This window comes from Haemaphysalis longicornis, unplaced genomic scaffold, assembly GCF_048455015.1.
Source record: "Haemaphysalis longicornis isolate Haplotype H1 unplaced genomic scaffold, Haemaphysalis longicornis Haplotype H1 scaffold_1, whole genome shotgun sequence".
Taxonomy (NCBI): domain Eukaryota; kingdom Metazoa; phylum Arthropoda; class Arachnida; order Ixodida; family Ixodidae; genus Haemaphysalis; species Haemaphysalis longicornis.
Window position 1 is genome coordinate 365,287,463 of NW_027526203.1, and position 16,391 is coordinate 365,303,853.

The window sequence follows — 16,391 nt, forward strand, 5'->3', positions numbered from 1 at the left end:
TGCCTCCCCTCCTTCTTTCCTCTTCCTTGACTGTGGATATGACATTGCCCGAAAGCAAGACCGTCCTGATTACCGCCCTTTCCTAAAAGCGCTTCCACATTTTAAGTTGTCGTATTTTTGGCAGTAGAGCATCTGGTGTAACATGTCAGCAGATTTGGTACTGCATGTTGTCGCTTCTGGGTCTTTTTGAAGCAGTCCTCGCATCAGCCAGTCACCAAATCCTGGCAAGGTCGTGAGCTTTTTGCTCAAATTTCACGTGCATGTGTATTCCATGGTCATTCCACGTGTGTACTCCACATTGAAAGAGCAGGCTCTATGTTCTGGGTGCATTGACTTGGGCAGCCAAAAGTGTTTTTTTGAACAATGCCCATGGCGTGTTTTTTTTTTTTTTTTTTTTTGAAAAAATTACATTTTAGTAGTCAAACCTATTGCCCTCGCAATGTTGGCCCATTTCTTACTTATTTCTTCTAAATTGTTGCTTTATAAAAAGTTGATTCTTCTTGCTTATATTTGCTAAATTGTTGCAATTATTGCTTATTGCTAAAAATTTCTTGTATAAAGAAATCTGCTTTTTTGTTATTATTTCATGCCGTTTTGACTCGTGTCACTTATGCATGCATCGATATGTTACTGGCTCGGTTAAGTGTCAATCAAAGTGTTCCCAGGCATGGTTGCTTTCGTCCGCCTGAGGGAAGCGTAGATCAAGCATTGGATTCCTGTGAACTCTTCTGTTGAAGCTCAGGCAAAGCAACTTTTGGCCCCACATTTGGTCTTTTGTAGCTGATAGTCGATTTTGTCTCGTTCCACTGAAGGCAGAATGGCTTCAAGACTAACATGTGCATCAATAAAAGGAACCAACTTGCACCTGACAAGGTGTCATTTGCAGCCAGGGCTGGGTTAACTCTTTCGTTACCATAGGAAATTGACTGATTTTCAGGGGTCTAAGAAAACATTTTTTTTGTGCTAAACATATTCGTTAAGCACATATTGCAGTGACATAAAATGCAGAAAATTCAACGCCCTTTCCAACAACACCAGATTTAATAATTTTTTCATAAATAACGTTTGAAAAAAAAGTGATCAGATTCGAAATTTTTGTTGAGACGCCGAAGAAAATTAAATAAAAAAAAAGAGAAGTTGTGTATAACAAACCATCAGCAGTAGAAAAAATTTAGGATATACATTTTCTAGGTACACATTTCAAAAACCCGTCCTACAAAAAAATTGAGTTGCGCGGAACAATTTGTCAGACATAAAAAGATGTTAGTACGCGTGCTGCCTGTGCCTCGTGGTGAAGCCCAACCTCCATTTCAAAATGTGATATTTTGGATGGTTCTTTGGAAGAAATCTGGCGGTTTGACATTAGAGGCTCCGATTAGTCCCCACGTGACGTATAAACACCTTGTCAATGACTATGAAAACCAAACTCAGTGCTGGATGCTTGTTGGCGTATATGTCAGAACTTTCACGTGCAGTTTATATCCTCTTGTGACTCGCTGTGGTAGCCCTGCTTGCAGGAATAAGGTGTGATGGGCTAGAATCGTGCCCAGCAAGCTTTCACCATGAAGCTCTCCTTGTGCTCTCCTTGTCTGAACTGATATCCAATGACTTGGTGTTATCTTTCAACTGTCATAAACTGTAAGGCGTGGGTGAAATGAAATCACGAGTGGCAAGCCTTTTTCGAGGAAGAGTAGTGGGTGACAAAGACACCATAGCAAATCGGCTTGAAGTTAGGGGGCAACTGCATAGTTGCGCCAAATATGAATTTTTTAATGCAAAAACGAAACTGAAACTGCTGGAAACTGGCTGAAAATGCCATATCCACTTGTTAGACATGGGAGGGACCTTCAGGAGTAAGCTTTGACAGAATAAAACTACCCTTTCTCCAAACCAAAGCTCACTAGTGAACAGCTGGTGTCCCTTTGAGGTAATGATCAGCTCTCAACGCTGTCGGATAAAGATGACAACATTATTTGGTATTTGACTTGCTGGGAACCTTTTGATCAAGAAAGTTTGATGGTAATGCAGCATAACCACGAATGAATGAATGAATGAATGAAAAGTCTTTGTTTTTGTAGGATGGCTCTTTGTAGGGGGAAAGGGGTGCAGGAGGGAAAAAAACAAGGAAAGAAAGATGTGCATACACATATGCGTGTGTATGCACACAGTCACATTCGCATGCTGCGATCAATGCCCGCCTCGTGAGCGAACGCCCAGAGGGAGAGCAGTGTCCATGAGTGGTGCGCTTTTTGTGTCAAGCGCAGCAGCCATGCCCCCTTTCACAAAAACACACACATCTCAGCTCGCAAAAAATGCCGTAAAAAATTTCATAGTCGCCAGAGCAGGGAAATTTAAACTGATTCTAAAAGTGCAGTGCCTAGACTAACCACTGGGGCACATTAGGTGCACAAGAAAGAACTAAAATATGTGGAAATTGGCTATATAAAGCATCAATTACTGGTGATAAATTTGAATAGGTGTTTTAACGAAAGAGTTAAGGAACACGGACTGTACTAAGAACACACTGTACTGAGCAAGTGGGGTGTGGGTCTGTGTCCTTCCCCTGGATGCAGTTCCACCTGGCAGTGCAGAGGGGCACCGACCTGATGGAGGGCACGGACGTGCACATTCATTTTCCCGCCGGGGCTGTGGGCAAGGACGGGCCGTCTGCGGGCATCACCATCGTCACCGTTCTTGTGTCTCTCTTCACGGGCCGCACAGTCCTGCCCGACGTGGCCATGACAGGCGAAATTACTCTCCAGGGCCTGGTCCTGCCGGTATGGCCCTCTGCTGCTCCCTTACTTTCCCCTGTGTGTGGGTGCATGGGTGTGTGTACAAAAGCGCAAGTGCATGCAAGAAGAAGAGGGAAAGAGGGTTTGTTTCCATAGTTGACTGTAGCTGTCTTTGAATCATCTGGGCGGACCTTGACTTGCAGGTCTCTGAAAGAATGTTGAGCTCAAGGATGTGGGTGCAATAGGCCATTGGACGTGCGATTTTCCAGGTTGGCGGCATCAAGGACAAAGTGCTGGCTGCGCACCGTGCTGGCATGCGCAAAGTCATCTTGCCAAGGAGGAACAAGAAGGACCTGCAAGAGGTGCCGGAAGCCGTCAAGGTGATGAGCACGCGCAGAGCCCTCTGGCTTGCCTGCAGGGCGGGCCCCTGCTTGTAGCATTGCCGCTGCTCGGAGCCATCTCTAGCAGACCGGGCTGCATTACAATCTAGTACATGTCGAGACAGTCACAGCTGCCTTCTGTCTTCTACGTGTTTACATTCCAGACTGAAGGGGAGCTGCACTGATGTCTAAATATTCAAGTAATCCAAACAAATGCAGCTTTATTCTGACTTTGCTTGCAAAGTGGCCTGGGAAACCTGTTTGTACTTGGGGCATTTTCCTTAGATTGTGGGCAATAATGCCAACTCGTATATTGGCAGTGGTTGGTTGACCTGTGACGTTGCTACCTTATGGCTCAGTGCAGCTTGTTCACTAGCTCACTCAGAGTACAGTCAGTGAAAGTACAAACTGATTTTGGGACAGTCAGCTCATGGAGACTGATGGTCTCTGCCCCTTGATGAGCTGTCCATTACACCATGGAGTATGTTGTGGATTATGCCATGGGCTCCTTTATAGATTTATTGAATATGGTCTGTTAGTGTTGTGTCAGTGACTTAATTTGGCTGGTATTCAATAGAAGAAAAATTGAGATTTGAACAGGAGGTAACTTTTTAGGGATACTTAAAAAAGGGCTTCAAAAATGCATTAAAAATGTCGTTTTAGTAAAAAAAATATATATATATTCGGAAAAGCATCAAGGGGGATAGTATATTATCATTATGAAGTAATATGCCTCACTTGGCTGGATGAAGTGTAAAACTAAAATGTCACTATAAAATGGATTCAGCCAGGCACTTGATCTGTTGCATTCATGTGTTGTCCTCGTCGTGCATCACAGGGGGACACCCTGTAAACATGCACGACGAGTTGAAATTTTTCTGGCGCCTAACTTAAGCATTCAAAGAAAATGCTAAAGAATATAACGGGCTAATTAGAACTTCTTTCACATTAGGTGGCCTTCAGCGGCAGTAGCGTGGCGATAAATTTAGCTTTTACAGTTCACATTCTCTAAGGAATTTGCTTCGTCTATATGAAGGTCATATATTTTATACTGCATTTTTTTTATTGATGTATGCAAGAGTGGCTGTACTTTTGTAAGGTTACATCCAGATTTACTGACATGTCTGTGAATGAGTTTACTAGAGCTCAGAGTTGTTGAACTTGTTCCGAAAAGTGAGGCAGAAAAGGGGGATTGCGAAAGGGAATCCTGTGCAGTTCTAATGATTGTGTCGCCAACACAGTGCTGTGCAATAGCTAATGTTTGTTGTTTTGTTTAAAAATAACAGCACCCAGGCTACAAGGTTATTAGCCTTGAAAGTTGCGTGTACTAGTTGCATGCACTACTAGTTCCGTGAAAGTTGCCTGAATAGCAGTACTTAGTCTTTACCCGAGTTTTTGCTAGAGCCACTAAATAAGCTACGCTTCAGTGGCTCTAGTTTTTACAAACCCCTGATTCTAACGTGCACCTGATTTTGGGGCTGAAAAGAACAAAAAATGCAAGGCCCAGTTTCCACGGCTGGGAGAAATAAAAAAAAGAAAAGAAAAACTACAAGCCCCGCTTTTCATGTGCATGCGATTCTGTGCCCATGCTAGTTATTCTAAATATTTTACCATTGCACTGTAATTCAGAGCTCTCATGGTTGCAGTGTTGCCAGTTTGCCATGATTTTCACAGTGCCACCAAGGCTTTGTCCTTTTGTTGCCTCACTGTTGGTACATTATTGGTATCCCAGTGTCATACTTATCTATGTTTCAAAGTTGAGATGGATTTGGGTTTAAAAATATGTATTTAAAGCAAGATATTGGTCTTTGGAGTCAAGCCATCGGGAAAAATTTAATGTAAGAAACTCGCATGGGGAGCACACGTTAAGACGAGCAAGTGAAAGGGCTACTGATCACTTAATGGTGGTGTTGTCAAAGGAGAACAAACTGCCTGCAGGGATTGATTTACTGCAAAGTATGACTTGCACATTTTTCCAACACTTTATTTGTTTTCAAAATTCATGGCAGTGAAGTTTTCATGACAACAAATTTTCCTGTGTATCATGTGAATTCTTTTGTTGCAGGATTCAACTGTATAAAATAATAGGCGACATGGCAGCGCCTTAGCAGGGGCTTTGGTTACAGTTGACCAAACTGATGTGGTGGAAATGGGCAGGCATGTGCCACTAAATGTGCATTGCCCATTTTGATGCAGGCGGACCTGTCATTCTGCTTTGCAACTCACATTGAGGAAGTCCTCCAGCAGGCTTTCGAGGGGGGCTTCCCTGACCTACCTAACCCGGTGGAGCACATCTCAAGCAAGCTGTAGTTGACTAGGTGTGTTGAATGGCACGGGCGGCATATGCAATAATGTCTTTGTGATGTCAATGACAAGAGACATCCCTGAAAGCTCGCTGTATATTTTTGCTATGAAAGAAATTTTTCTTAGTGCGCAGATTGCGATATGTGATATGAAGGTATATTATGGTATATTGTGTGTAACTCAGTATTAACATAGATTAGATATAACAAGTTTTGATTCCTTATCCTCATTTTGTGTTCTACTCGCCCACGTGATTTGGATTAACACTATGCATTAACTCTTTCGTGATCGCGGAAAACTGGCCAATTTTGAGTGGTTCCAGAAAACTTTTTTTTTTTCTCCTCAGCTACTGCACACATTTAGCGTTGCTATGCATGAAATTGTAGCTTATAGATTTCTCTTTCGAACACATAACAGCAGTTTTGTAAAAGGTGTAGTTATTGAGAGTTTATTGGTCAATGAAACAAAAAAAATGTGCAAAAGAAGTATACACAGAGCACAAATAGGCGAATTTACTTGGCTTAAAGATTTCTGGGAATTCTAAGATATACGAAATGTTGCTACGTTCCTAATCTATGATGCAATTTATACATCAACACTGTACACCAAGTTCTGGATTTTTGCGGGCCCACCAACCTAACGACCCTTACAACTGTGCCACTCGGCGAAGCCACTCTAGAGTCAGTCGGTCTCTCTAAAATGTGCATCCAAGCATGCTTGTTTGTGTCCTCAAACAAAATCATTATCATTGCAGTGGTAAAAAACAAGAAAGAAAATTCAGCGCTCTTGAGAAGCAGTGCACGTGGCTCCGCAGCGCTAATTTTAAACGAGCGCCAGGCTATCTTGAAGGTGATAACGTGATATGACGCGGTGCAGTCGACAAAATATCCCCGCCGCACGTTGTCCAGACCCTACACATGAAAGTAATACCGCATTCGTGAGATATTAGGCACGTTTTGTGTATAAATACAGCGCGATGTCAAAAACTAACTTTTCCTGGCAGCACCTGCCGAAGTCTGAGGCTGTTGAATAGGAGAGTCTTTATCAGAACTAAAATTGGAAGAATCCACATCGTTTCTGGAGCCATCACTGCCACTGGGGTAAAAAAAAAATCAGCAGCTAAGTGGCCGAAGTCCCTGAAACCGCTGTCCGCCTTTGCAGGGCGTGCAGTGAAACAGGACGCAATTTTCGCCCAAATCACTGCTACCTTGGGTTCAAATTTCACTCGCAACGCCGTCTACCCATGCGAAATGTAAAAAAACAGCAACGAAACTGAAAAAAGGGGTTTCCAATGAATGCGCCAGATGGCATCAGTTGTCCGAATAGCGCCATTTTTAGTTTTTGCGGGAGGTTTGAAAATTATCGTTCACCTGTGAACGATGGCCTATGGTGGTCGCGAAAGAGTTAAGCATAAGTAAATTTTTCTAAATGGTTATTCCATTGCTGTGTATGCAAAGATCTACGATTTTCTAATGAGCGTGTGCAATAATGAATGTTCAAATGCTGGCTGTGATTGTTGGTGTGGGATTAATGTGGTTATTGGCAGCGGTGACTTGTTTTCTTCCATTCCTGCACCTGTTTGTGATTTTTTGTGATCGTGAGTGATATTAAAAGGGGAGAAAGACTGCACTGTAACTGCCACACCCCTTTTTTTCATGCAGTCGACCTAACTCGTAGGAAAATGTTGCCACAAAAAGACATTGGCATATAAGAAGAGGACAATAGCAGGCCCTTCTACTTTATTTTTGGTGCAAAGCTTTTGTACTGCACTAATGTAAATTTAAGCACTCGCCTTTGCTCTCCTTCCCCACACATTTGTCCTCCCCATTTTTTTACTTCAGAATTCGAACCCCAAGTGTATAAGGAGCTGACAGTTCAGCTCATTCACATCATTTCACAGGGAGAGCTGTGCGAGGGACATTTTACTGGGGAAGCGTGAGCTTAGTGGTTGGTGGGGCCTAAGCGAGGTCATGCTCTTCAAACCATTGAGCTATCGTTGCATGCTTCCTTGAATTGCTTCAAAGTTCATAGGAAGAAGAAGCAGGGCCTGGCACTTGCACTATTTTGGTAAAAGAGCAGCACGTAAGAAGAAGAAGAAAACACAAGTGGCAAGGCTCTGCAACATGTGGTTGCCCTCGGGCACGATGTGGTGCGGTCCTCTCAGCTTTGAGAAAGCACGTTCAGATATTAACGTTAGCCACATTGTACAACAGGTGCCCATGGCTGATTTGGACCGCTTTCCTCACGGCATGAACCCTGCTGGTATGCTACAGTGGAATCTCAATGATACGATTCTAGGTGATACGAATTTCTGAGACGTCCTGGCGAAATTGCATTGTTTCCAATGGAAAAAATTTCGGCAGTTACGAAATTGACCTGCGCGGCCCGGCGGATAATATTAATGAGCCAGCGAGGCGCCCGACTGCCGAGCAAGCAAGCAACGGCGACGTACGGGCTCTCTTTCCCCTCTTTGTTGCTCTTTTTCCAGGAATGGCCAGGCTGTTATGGCCGGGCTGTTGTTTACTGCTCGCATAAACACCACATTGCGAATGCCACAGGCACACTGATGCCACCGCAAAACCACATGCACGCCGCGCACTGCGGGGCTGGCGGCGGCAACATGGCGACGACTTCGGCCGCGAAGTGGTGTGGGTGCTTGAGCGACCGCTTCTAACCACTCTTTAAAATGCCACTCAAGGCACACACAAAGTTGATTGTGCGGTAAAGTAGCTGATAATGTGGGCGAAAACGATACTATAAAACATTATCTGCGCCGCTAGTGAAAGCACTCATGAAATATCTGCTGGGGTGGTAAGCCTTAGCATCTCTGGCGGAGCCAGCCGGCTGCCTCGAGCGCTTCGAAAGTGCCACCATGAGGTGCGCACCTTCCCATTGGCACAAGTCGTCTGGCTCCGCCCACTTGCATCGTTTTCTGACCGAGGCATAAGCTGCCGCAAGCGTGGAATCATCGATGCAGGTGTAAAAAAATCTCGCACAACCCCGACGCGCACGAATCGCGTGCAAAAAAGTGCCATGCAGTTCATGCCTTGACTGTTGCGGCATGTGCTTGGCCACCGCAAGTGAGGAAATGAAAGTCTAGAAAGGACTGTTCGGCGACATGGAGGTTTAAAAAAAAAAGCAGAAAAACATCATGGATTTTTTCATGCGAAAGAAAAGGAATAAACGAAAACTTTTTTTAGTGCTCAATTTTTTGGCCTGTGTTGGTTCATATGAATTTCGGATGGTACGAATATTTTTCACGGTTGCGAGATTTGTATTATTGAGATTCTACTGTAGTTTCAAATTGCACTAAAATGAAACTTGAGACAGATTGTAGTTAAACACCTCCCGCTAATCTGGTCACGACTACAGTGGCACTTGGGTTATTGCCACCTTCTTGGGTACATGGGAATCAGCTCTCATTGTCGACTTTTTCACACACAAATTAAAAAGATCCTTTCTTTTTATTTTAAAATCAAGCGAGAAGGTTTGGGGAACGTTAAAATTTGTATTAATGGGGTATATGCTCCATTATTATGTATATCCGTTTAGTGTATGAAGAGAAACAAAAAGAGAAGTAGCCAGAATGCAATTAGATGCATAAGAAAGCTTTGTAGTGGCGTGTTACACAAGCATAGCAAAGATAGAAACCTCGCTTTCGAACAAAGATGCATAAATGTTACCGTCACAAGCATTTCCTTCAAAAGCATAAGCTTTTTTTTTTTCAGCAGTCTCCTCGAAAAGGAGTAGGTGCCTGCCTCAATACCATCACCACTCATGCCAACCCTCCTCTTCCCCTTGCTTTTCTCTCCTAAAGTAGCTGAACATTTCTTCTGGCAATGATGGCACTGACACCGCTCAATAGTACCACTGAAAGGGGAGAGTCGTCCCACCTCTGCAAGGGGTGGCTGCCACCCAAGGGCTGCTGCAGCAAGTTTTTGGCTTTGGTGTGCGCCTATGTTACCCGATTGGGAAGGCGAATAAATGGAAAGGTGCACGCAGGAGGAGTGCAAAAGAAAGGGAGCACTGCAGTTGTGTCGTGCCACCAAAGAACCTTGCACATGTGCTGAACGTGTTGCAACACAATGGGCTTATTCCGCATCTACCTAAGGTCGCCTCGTGATGCTCGTTGGAGATGTGACGGTCACCTACTGCACTTTAGGAACATTCCAACTTTTCTTTTGGTGACGTAGCTCAACAAATCTAAAGTGATTGGCTGTGTACTTCAATGGACACAGACATATCATGTTGTACCTAGCCGGGTGAAACAAGCAGAATATTGCACTGAACATCACATCAAAATCTTGGAAGGAATTATGTTACATTCTTTTGTTGTTCTCGTCCTCATCAGCTAGCTATGATTGTGCATTTGTGAAATCATTTGGGGGGCAGCAAGCAAACACAGGGGCAAATTTTTTCTATGCTTGCAGTGATTCTGTTGCTGGAAGCTTCAAAGCATTCTGGGTGTCTGTGGCTAGATCTGTAATTGTTAGTCCTGAAAGACGCAGTTGTCCCTGCGCTTAGAGCCTGTCCTTGCCTTCTTTTGATGTGTTGTCTCCCTTTCAAAGGTATTTTAAGATGTCTTCAACAACAATAAAAGTGGTCATGTTCTTGCTTGTATGCTGCATGATTTGACTCTTGGCTTCTTTTTTGAGCATTTACATTACCTTCATTAACAAGCAGTGCAATGTTTCAGCACAAGCAGTTTTACTGCATTAGGGGGGGTAATTTTCAGTTTTATATCTTTAGTTTTATTACAAAAACGGCCATCATCTTTAAAGGGACACTGAAAACAAAGTAAAAGTTGCTCTAGTTCAATGGATTAGCTCGCAGAGAACACGAAAATACTAGGGGTGTGCGAATATTCGAAACTTCGAATATTCGATTCGAATTTTTTGGTATTCGGTTCGATTCGAACGACACTTTTATTGTTCGAAATATTCGAACCACCCAAAACTAAAAAAAAACAAAATTCAGAGCGTGTCTGTATCGGTGTTTATTTACAGTAGACTCTCGATGATACGATTCCGGGGGTGCGAATTTCGGGATGATACGAATTTCCGAAAAGTCCCGGCGAAATTGCATCGTTTGCAATGGTAAAAATTTCGGCTGTTACGAACGGACCTGCGGGGCCCGGCGGAAGATACGAACGAGCCGGCGAGGCACCCGACTGCCGAACGAGCAAGTGAAGGCTCTCGCTCCCCTGTTTGTCACTCTTTCTCCAGAAACGGCCGGGCTATTGTTTTCTGCTCGCGAAAACGCTCTTCGCACGCCCAACGCGCTGACACCGCCGCGAAACCACCCCCACGCTGCGCGCGGCGCGGCCGGCGGTGTCAACATGGCGTCGGCACCAGCCGCGAAGTGGCGCGGGCGCTCGAGCGACCGCTTCTACGCTCTTTAAAATGCGGCTCAAGGGAGACACGAAGTTGCTTGTGCGGTAAAGGAGCTGATAATGCATGCGAAAACGGTACTGTAAAACATCATCCGCGCCGCTAGTGAAAGCGCCCATTAAATATTTGCCGGGGTGCTAAGCCTAACCATCTCCGGCGGAGCCAAGCCGACTGTCTCGATCCGTTGTCTCGATCTCATCGCAAGTAGTCAGGCTCCTCCATTCTGCCGCGCGCGTCGTGTGTCATTTTCTGACCGAGGTAGGCGCTACCGCGGGCGCGAAATCGTCGATGTGGGCGTGAAAATACAGCGCTCGCAGAGCCGAGGCGAGCGAATCGCGTGCAAAAACGCACCATGCGGTTCATGCTTGGCTGTTGCGGCGTGTAGCGAGCTTGGGCACAGCGAGTAAGACGAGCTCTAGGAGACGAGTAAGGAGACGTGCTCCAAAAAGAACTGCTTTGCGAAAGGGGGGGTTCAAAAAAGCAGAAAAAATCACGAATTTCTTCACGCGAAAGTAGGAAAAAAAACAAACGAAAACTTTTTTCAGCGCTAAATTTTTTGGTCTGTGTTGGTTCATACAAATTTCGGATGATACGAATATTTTTCGCAGTCCCGCGAGATTGTATCATCAAGATTTTACTGTATCAGCGCGCGGCAATGTGCACGGGCTCGGGCATGCCAGCTACTAGTTTGTCCAGCTGTCGACCTGAGGACCAGCTCCTGCTTGTGACCAGGGCTACGGCAGCCTGGACAGCACATGGGCTCCTGGACTGAGGAACCACTCTCGCATTATTGCGTAATAAAGTTGTCTCTCTCTCTCTCTCTCTCTCTCTCTCTCAAGTGAGCGGCTGTTTTCGATATCTGGTAAAGTGGTGACGAGCAGGAGGTTGTCACTGCTCCCCGAACATGTCGAGCAGTTAACCTTTCTCCATGTTAACATTTAAGTGAGTGCAAACCTTAACCTGTTGAGTGCAATGGTATTGTGTAATTCCTCATTTTACTTTGTGTGATTTGTTGTGCAATAAAGTTGCAGTTTTTGTGTCTCTAGATGGTGAAAACATTAATTTTACAAAAAACAATAAGTATTCGTATTCGAAAAATATTCGAAAAATATTCGATTCGATTCGAACTTTGTTTTTATTATTCGAATTCGCTTCGAAATTAAAAAATTGATATTCGCACACCCCTAGAAAATACCACTTCTTACCAGCAGTTGGTTCGATGTCTCACGTGGCCTGAAAAGGATAGCATGCTTTTCTTCAACAAAGTGTCAATTCTGATCATTGGTCCCATAAAGAAACATTTTGCTTAGTGGTCTGGAGCAGCAAGAACGTGGGAGTTGGGGTAAGCACGACTGATTTGACCACAATTGACCAACCGCTTGGTACGTGATAGCGTTGTATTCAGGAGCTTCTAATACTGTTGTACACCGCCGCTGCCTCGCTTGCTTGCTAACAGCTGCTGTTTGTGTCATGGAATCACTGCGAGGGAAATGAGTAATGAAAATGCGTTGTTTGATTAGCGATTTCCAACAATCATTTCATCTTTCGGCACCAAATCAACGCTAAAATGGCTATAGAAAGGTCACATTTTTGTTTGAAACCAACTTGCTGGTTGTCGTCAGTGTCCCTTTAAAGTGCATGGAATAAACAAAAGCTGCACAAAGTGAAACATGAAATTTGTTTTGCATACTGATTGTAAAGATGAAGCATATTTGCATTTTAATGGAAATTTGTTTAGTGTTTATGTGACCAGTCTACTTAGTTACAATAAACGGGATACGAAAGAGCTGGCGGGCAAGAATATCCTGTCTATATTCATTGTAGTAAGAGAGGGAAGTACAAATCCTTATGCCTAAGAATAATATTTTCAGCGAGATTTGTTGACGGGCTAGTTCGTGGGAAGCTTGAAAAGCCATGACAATTGCACAAAAAGAACGACTTAAAGAAAGAAGACAACAGGATGTACCATCCAAGAGTAGAAAAGGATCTTCTACCTTATGACTTCGCGCATTCAAAGACTGTGCCTTGAGTCTGCTCTTACACCCGCCGTGGTGGCTCAGTAGCTAAGGCGTTGCGCTGCTGAGCACGAGGTAGCGGGTTCGATTCCTGGCCGCGGCGGCAGCTTTTCTGATGGAGGTGAAAAGCAAAAACGCCCGTGTGTACGAGGTTTCGGCGCACGTTAAAGATCCCCAGGTGGTCAAAATTAACCCGGAGCCCTCCACTACGGCGCGCCTCATCGCCTGCGTTGCGTCGGCGCGTTAAACACTACTACAATCAATCAATCAGTCAGTCTGCTCTTATGAAGTTGTGCCCGCACAGAATGCTGGAAAGTTTTAAAAACCAAGTGTCCTGGCTGGACGATGCAGGCTTCCCCAGTACGATCCTGGCGGTGGCGAGTGAAACACTCCTCCAGAATACGAAAGAAAAAATGCGCAAAAGGGTCTCAAAGGAAGGTGTGAAGCCAGTGGTGGTACCTTACATGCACAAGGTAACCCACAATTTGGAAAAAGTGGCTAATAGGAACGGGGTACATATGGTGTTCTCTGCTCCTGTGAAGCTGGGCCAGCTCTGTTCTCTCACTGCAAAGGAGAAAACCAGGCAGAGCGGTTGTGCTGAAAAGCATGCCAAGCCCTTTGTGAAATGCGGGAAAGGCTTCGTGTGTGAAATCCCACTGACACGCAGAAAAGCCTGCATTGGCCAAGGTGGGCACTGCGTAAATGATCGTGCAGGGTAGCGCGAGCGCACATTGGGAGATAAAGATTGTAGAACTTGGCTGAACACTGCAGAAATTGCGTAAAAAGCAGGTGCAGGTCTTGACTGAATGTGATCAAAATTCTTGGCCGGAGCAGCGGCGTTGTTGCGCGTGAGATTATGGAAGCCTTTTTGATGAAGAATGTGCACAATTGCGTTAGTGGTACATCCTTGGCTTTGTATAAAAGCGAGTCAGATTTGTTAAAGTCGTTCTTGTAGGGTATGACGATGGGTCATTCTCCAGGCATGTTGTATGTGTATGTTCGGTGCATGCACCAACTTGGTCTTATATTTGGGGGCGTTAGCCCTTGAATAAATCAGTTGTTAGTTGCGCTCGTCCTGTTGTCTTCTTCCTGTGTGGCGTCCTTTTTGAGCAATTTGTTGATGATTGTAATGAAGAGGCCGCTGGCATGGGAGCGGGGGGCACGGTCCTAGCTCGTGCCTCCCGTTCCAGTGCCAGCGGCCTCTTTATTACAGTCATCACCACAATTCTCATGGCTTTTCAAATAATATTTAACCTTAAAAGTTCAATCTACTAAAACTTTTATTTTTGTTGTTCTATTTTTGAATATATATAACAGGTCAATATTTACCTGTTAGAGTCCAGGGCAAATCATGCCATGAAAACTGGTGTAATCACCTAGCACTGTAGTATATTTCTTGTAGATGTCAATATAAGAGAAGAATATTTTTTGCTCTTGCTTTCTAACTTTGAATGCAAAAATAAGTAATTTGAAATGCATTGTTCAAACTTGTGCTATTAATTTGCACATCTACTCCATTTGTTATTTCATTTAAATACAGCTAATATTGTAACGACTGTTTCAAACAATTCTTTTTTTTTTACAAAGTTGTACGACTGAATTCTAATGCTTTCTGGTGCACATTGATATTTTGACGTGTATTGGTCCTCTGCCGGTTCTACCTCTGGTCTGGGCTGCAGCTTTGCTTAGCTGCAAATGCTATGCACTGCTGGTGCATGTGTGCATGCGTCTCTCTCTCTTTCTCTCTCTCTCTCTCTCACACACACACACACACACACAGCTTTAACTTGTGGAGCATAGCTATGTTGTATGTTATGTTACTAGTATTGCCACTTTTCTAGAAAGCGTAGGGTGGAATGTGATGAAGTAGCCTTGCCTTGGAGCCTGTTTTGATCAAAAGGGCGACCTAATGTGGTCCTGCCAGTACGGTAGCAAAAATTGACATTTGTCGCAACCATTTATTCTGTCACGTCTTATGGGTGCCATGACGTACCTTTATTCCTTTGTCTGCATGTCTTATTGTTACTGGCCGCAAAGTACATGAAATCGGAAGCATGCTTTAGCTGCAAAAATTTTTCTTGAAGCTGCCCAGTTGAGAGCAGACACGTTGTAAATCATTTTGCTAATGTTATGTTGTTCAAAATGATTGAAATAACTTTCTGACATTAGCATCAAGGCAAAACACTTAAATGTGTTCTGAATGATGAGAAAACTTACAGCATTCCTGCCTTGTGGTATGGCCCCAATAAAAAAAATCTATTCAAAAATTTGCTCTTAACATACTTTTTTCTTTTTTCTGGGAGAGCATAAAGAGTGAGAACAACTGGAAATTTCTGAAGTTAGTCTGAACTTGGAGGCGAACACAAAGTAGTTTTACCACGACGTGAAAAGAATTTTTCACGTTAGAAATATAATTGTACTTTCCTTTTTTGAGACAAAAAGTATCACATTTGTTATAAACAGACTCATAATTATGTGAGAGTATTCACACTTGAAGAAACACAGTAAATTAGTCAAGCAGATGAGGGCCGTAGCTAGAAATTTTTTTCGGAGGGGGTTACTTTGTAAACTGGAAGTTTTGCAGAAAGAAACACTAAACCATGCTTACGTGCTGCCTGGAAAAAATTGCGGAGGGGGTTCGAACGCCCAAACCGCCCCCCCCTCGCTACGTCCATGAAGCAAATATTTGGGACTGCATTGTCCAGTTTGACTTCTGTTATTCTTTATTACACTATTTTACGGAAGCCTAGGGCATTAACGCTCATCATGGCTGCGTCATGAAGCACCAGTGTTGTCCCAGCGGTTTGCATTGTGGAGTGATGCCATCACAGTACTCTTGTAATCTCAGTTTTTACTTAGTGGTTACTGTGAATACTAGCTCCTTGTTTGTTGATGCACAGTTTCATGTGGGTTAAATGCTGCCGCACTCCGCTAAATTTCCCTGTGGACATTCCAGTGTCTTCACACAGGTAGAGATAGTTTACACAAATGTAATTCGCAGGCTTGTTGCTTTCAATAGCTGTTGCAAGGGCACCTTAGCACTCACTGGAAAAGCACTTTCAGTCCAGTCTGCATGGGATCATTGTAGGAAATGTAGTTGAATGGGGGGCGAACTAGTTGCATTTTGATTGAAATGCTTCATGGCAACTGAAGTGTGATGTAGAAACGAGGACAAGAAAGTGCTGTTCTTGTTCTCTTTCTTTTCCTTTTTTCTACGTCAAATTTCAGTTTCCATGGTGTAGATTGTAGAACCTGTAATCCCGTGATTCTGCTTTTATGAGAGCCAAAATGTGGGTTTGAAAAACGTGTCTCGGAGGTAGTACGTTGGTAGCTGTGAAACTAAGTTTTACTTATGCTTTGGTGTAGACAATGTGTATTTCAATAACTAATACATGAAGTTGGCATGCAAAGCAAGGATACTTCTATTTTTCTGAACAGGCAGTTTTTTTTATTTACACATACAAACATAAATAAGTGTTAAATTAGGATGGGCTAGAAGTGTGAAAGGATGTGCAATAAATTATACGTGAATTGTGATTCCTGTCTCCTCTTTTGTTCTTTTTCTTTCTC

At 43.7% G+C, this 16,391-nt stretch overlaps 1 protein-coding gene across 2 annotated transcripts in view; it reads left to right on the top strand.

The window, feature by feature from the left end:
- The window catches only part of LOC144155046 (lon protease homolog 2, peroxisomal-like), a 47,361-nt gene extending 31,003 nt beyond the window's left edge, over nucleotides 1–16,358 (top strand). For both annotated transcript variants that reach the window (XM_077686262.1, XM_077686261.1), the window contains exons 16-18: nucleotides 2,574–2,777; nucleotides 3,002–3,112; nucleotides 5,309–16,358. In XM_077686262.1, the coding sequence (XP_077542388.1) occupies nucleotides 2,574–2,777; nucleotides 3,002–3,112; nucleotides 5,309–5,422 (429 nt within the window). In that variant the 3' untranslated portion in view covers nucleotides 5,423–16,358. The remainder of the gene's footprint in view (nucleotides 1–2,573; nucleotides 2,778–3,001; nucleotides 3,113–5,308) is intronic.
- The last annotated feature ends 33 nt before the right edge of the window (nucleotides 16,359–16,391 follow it).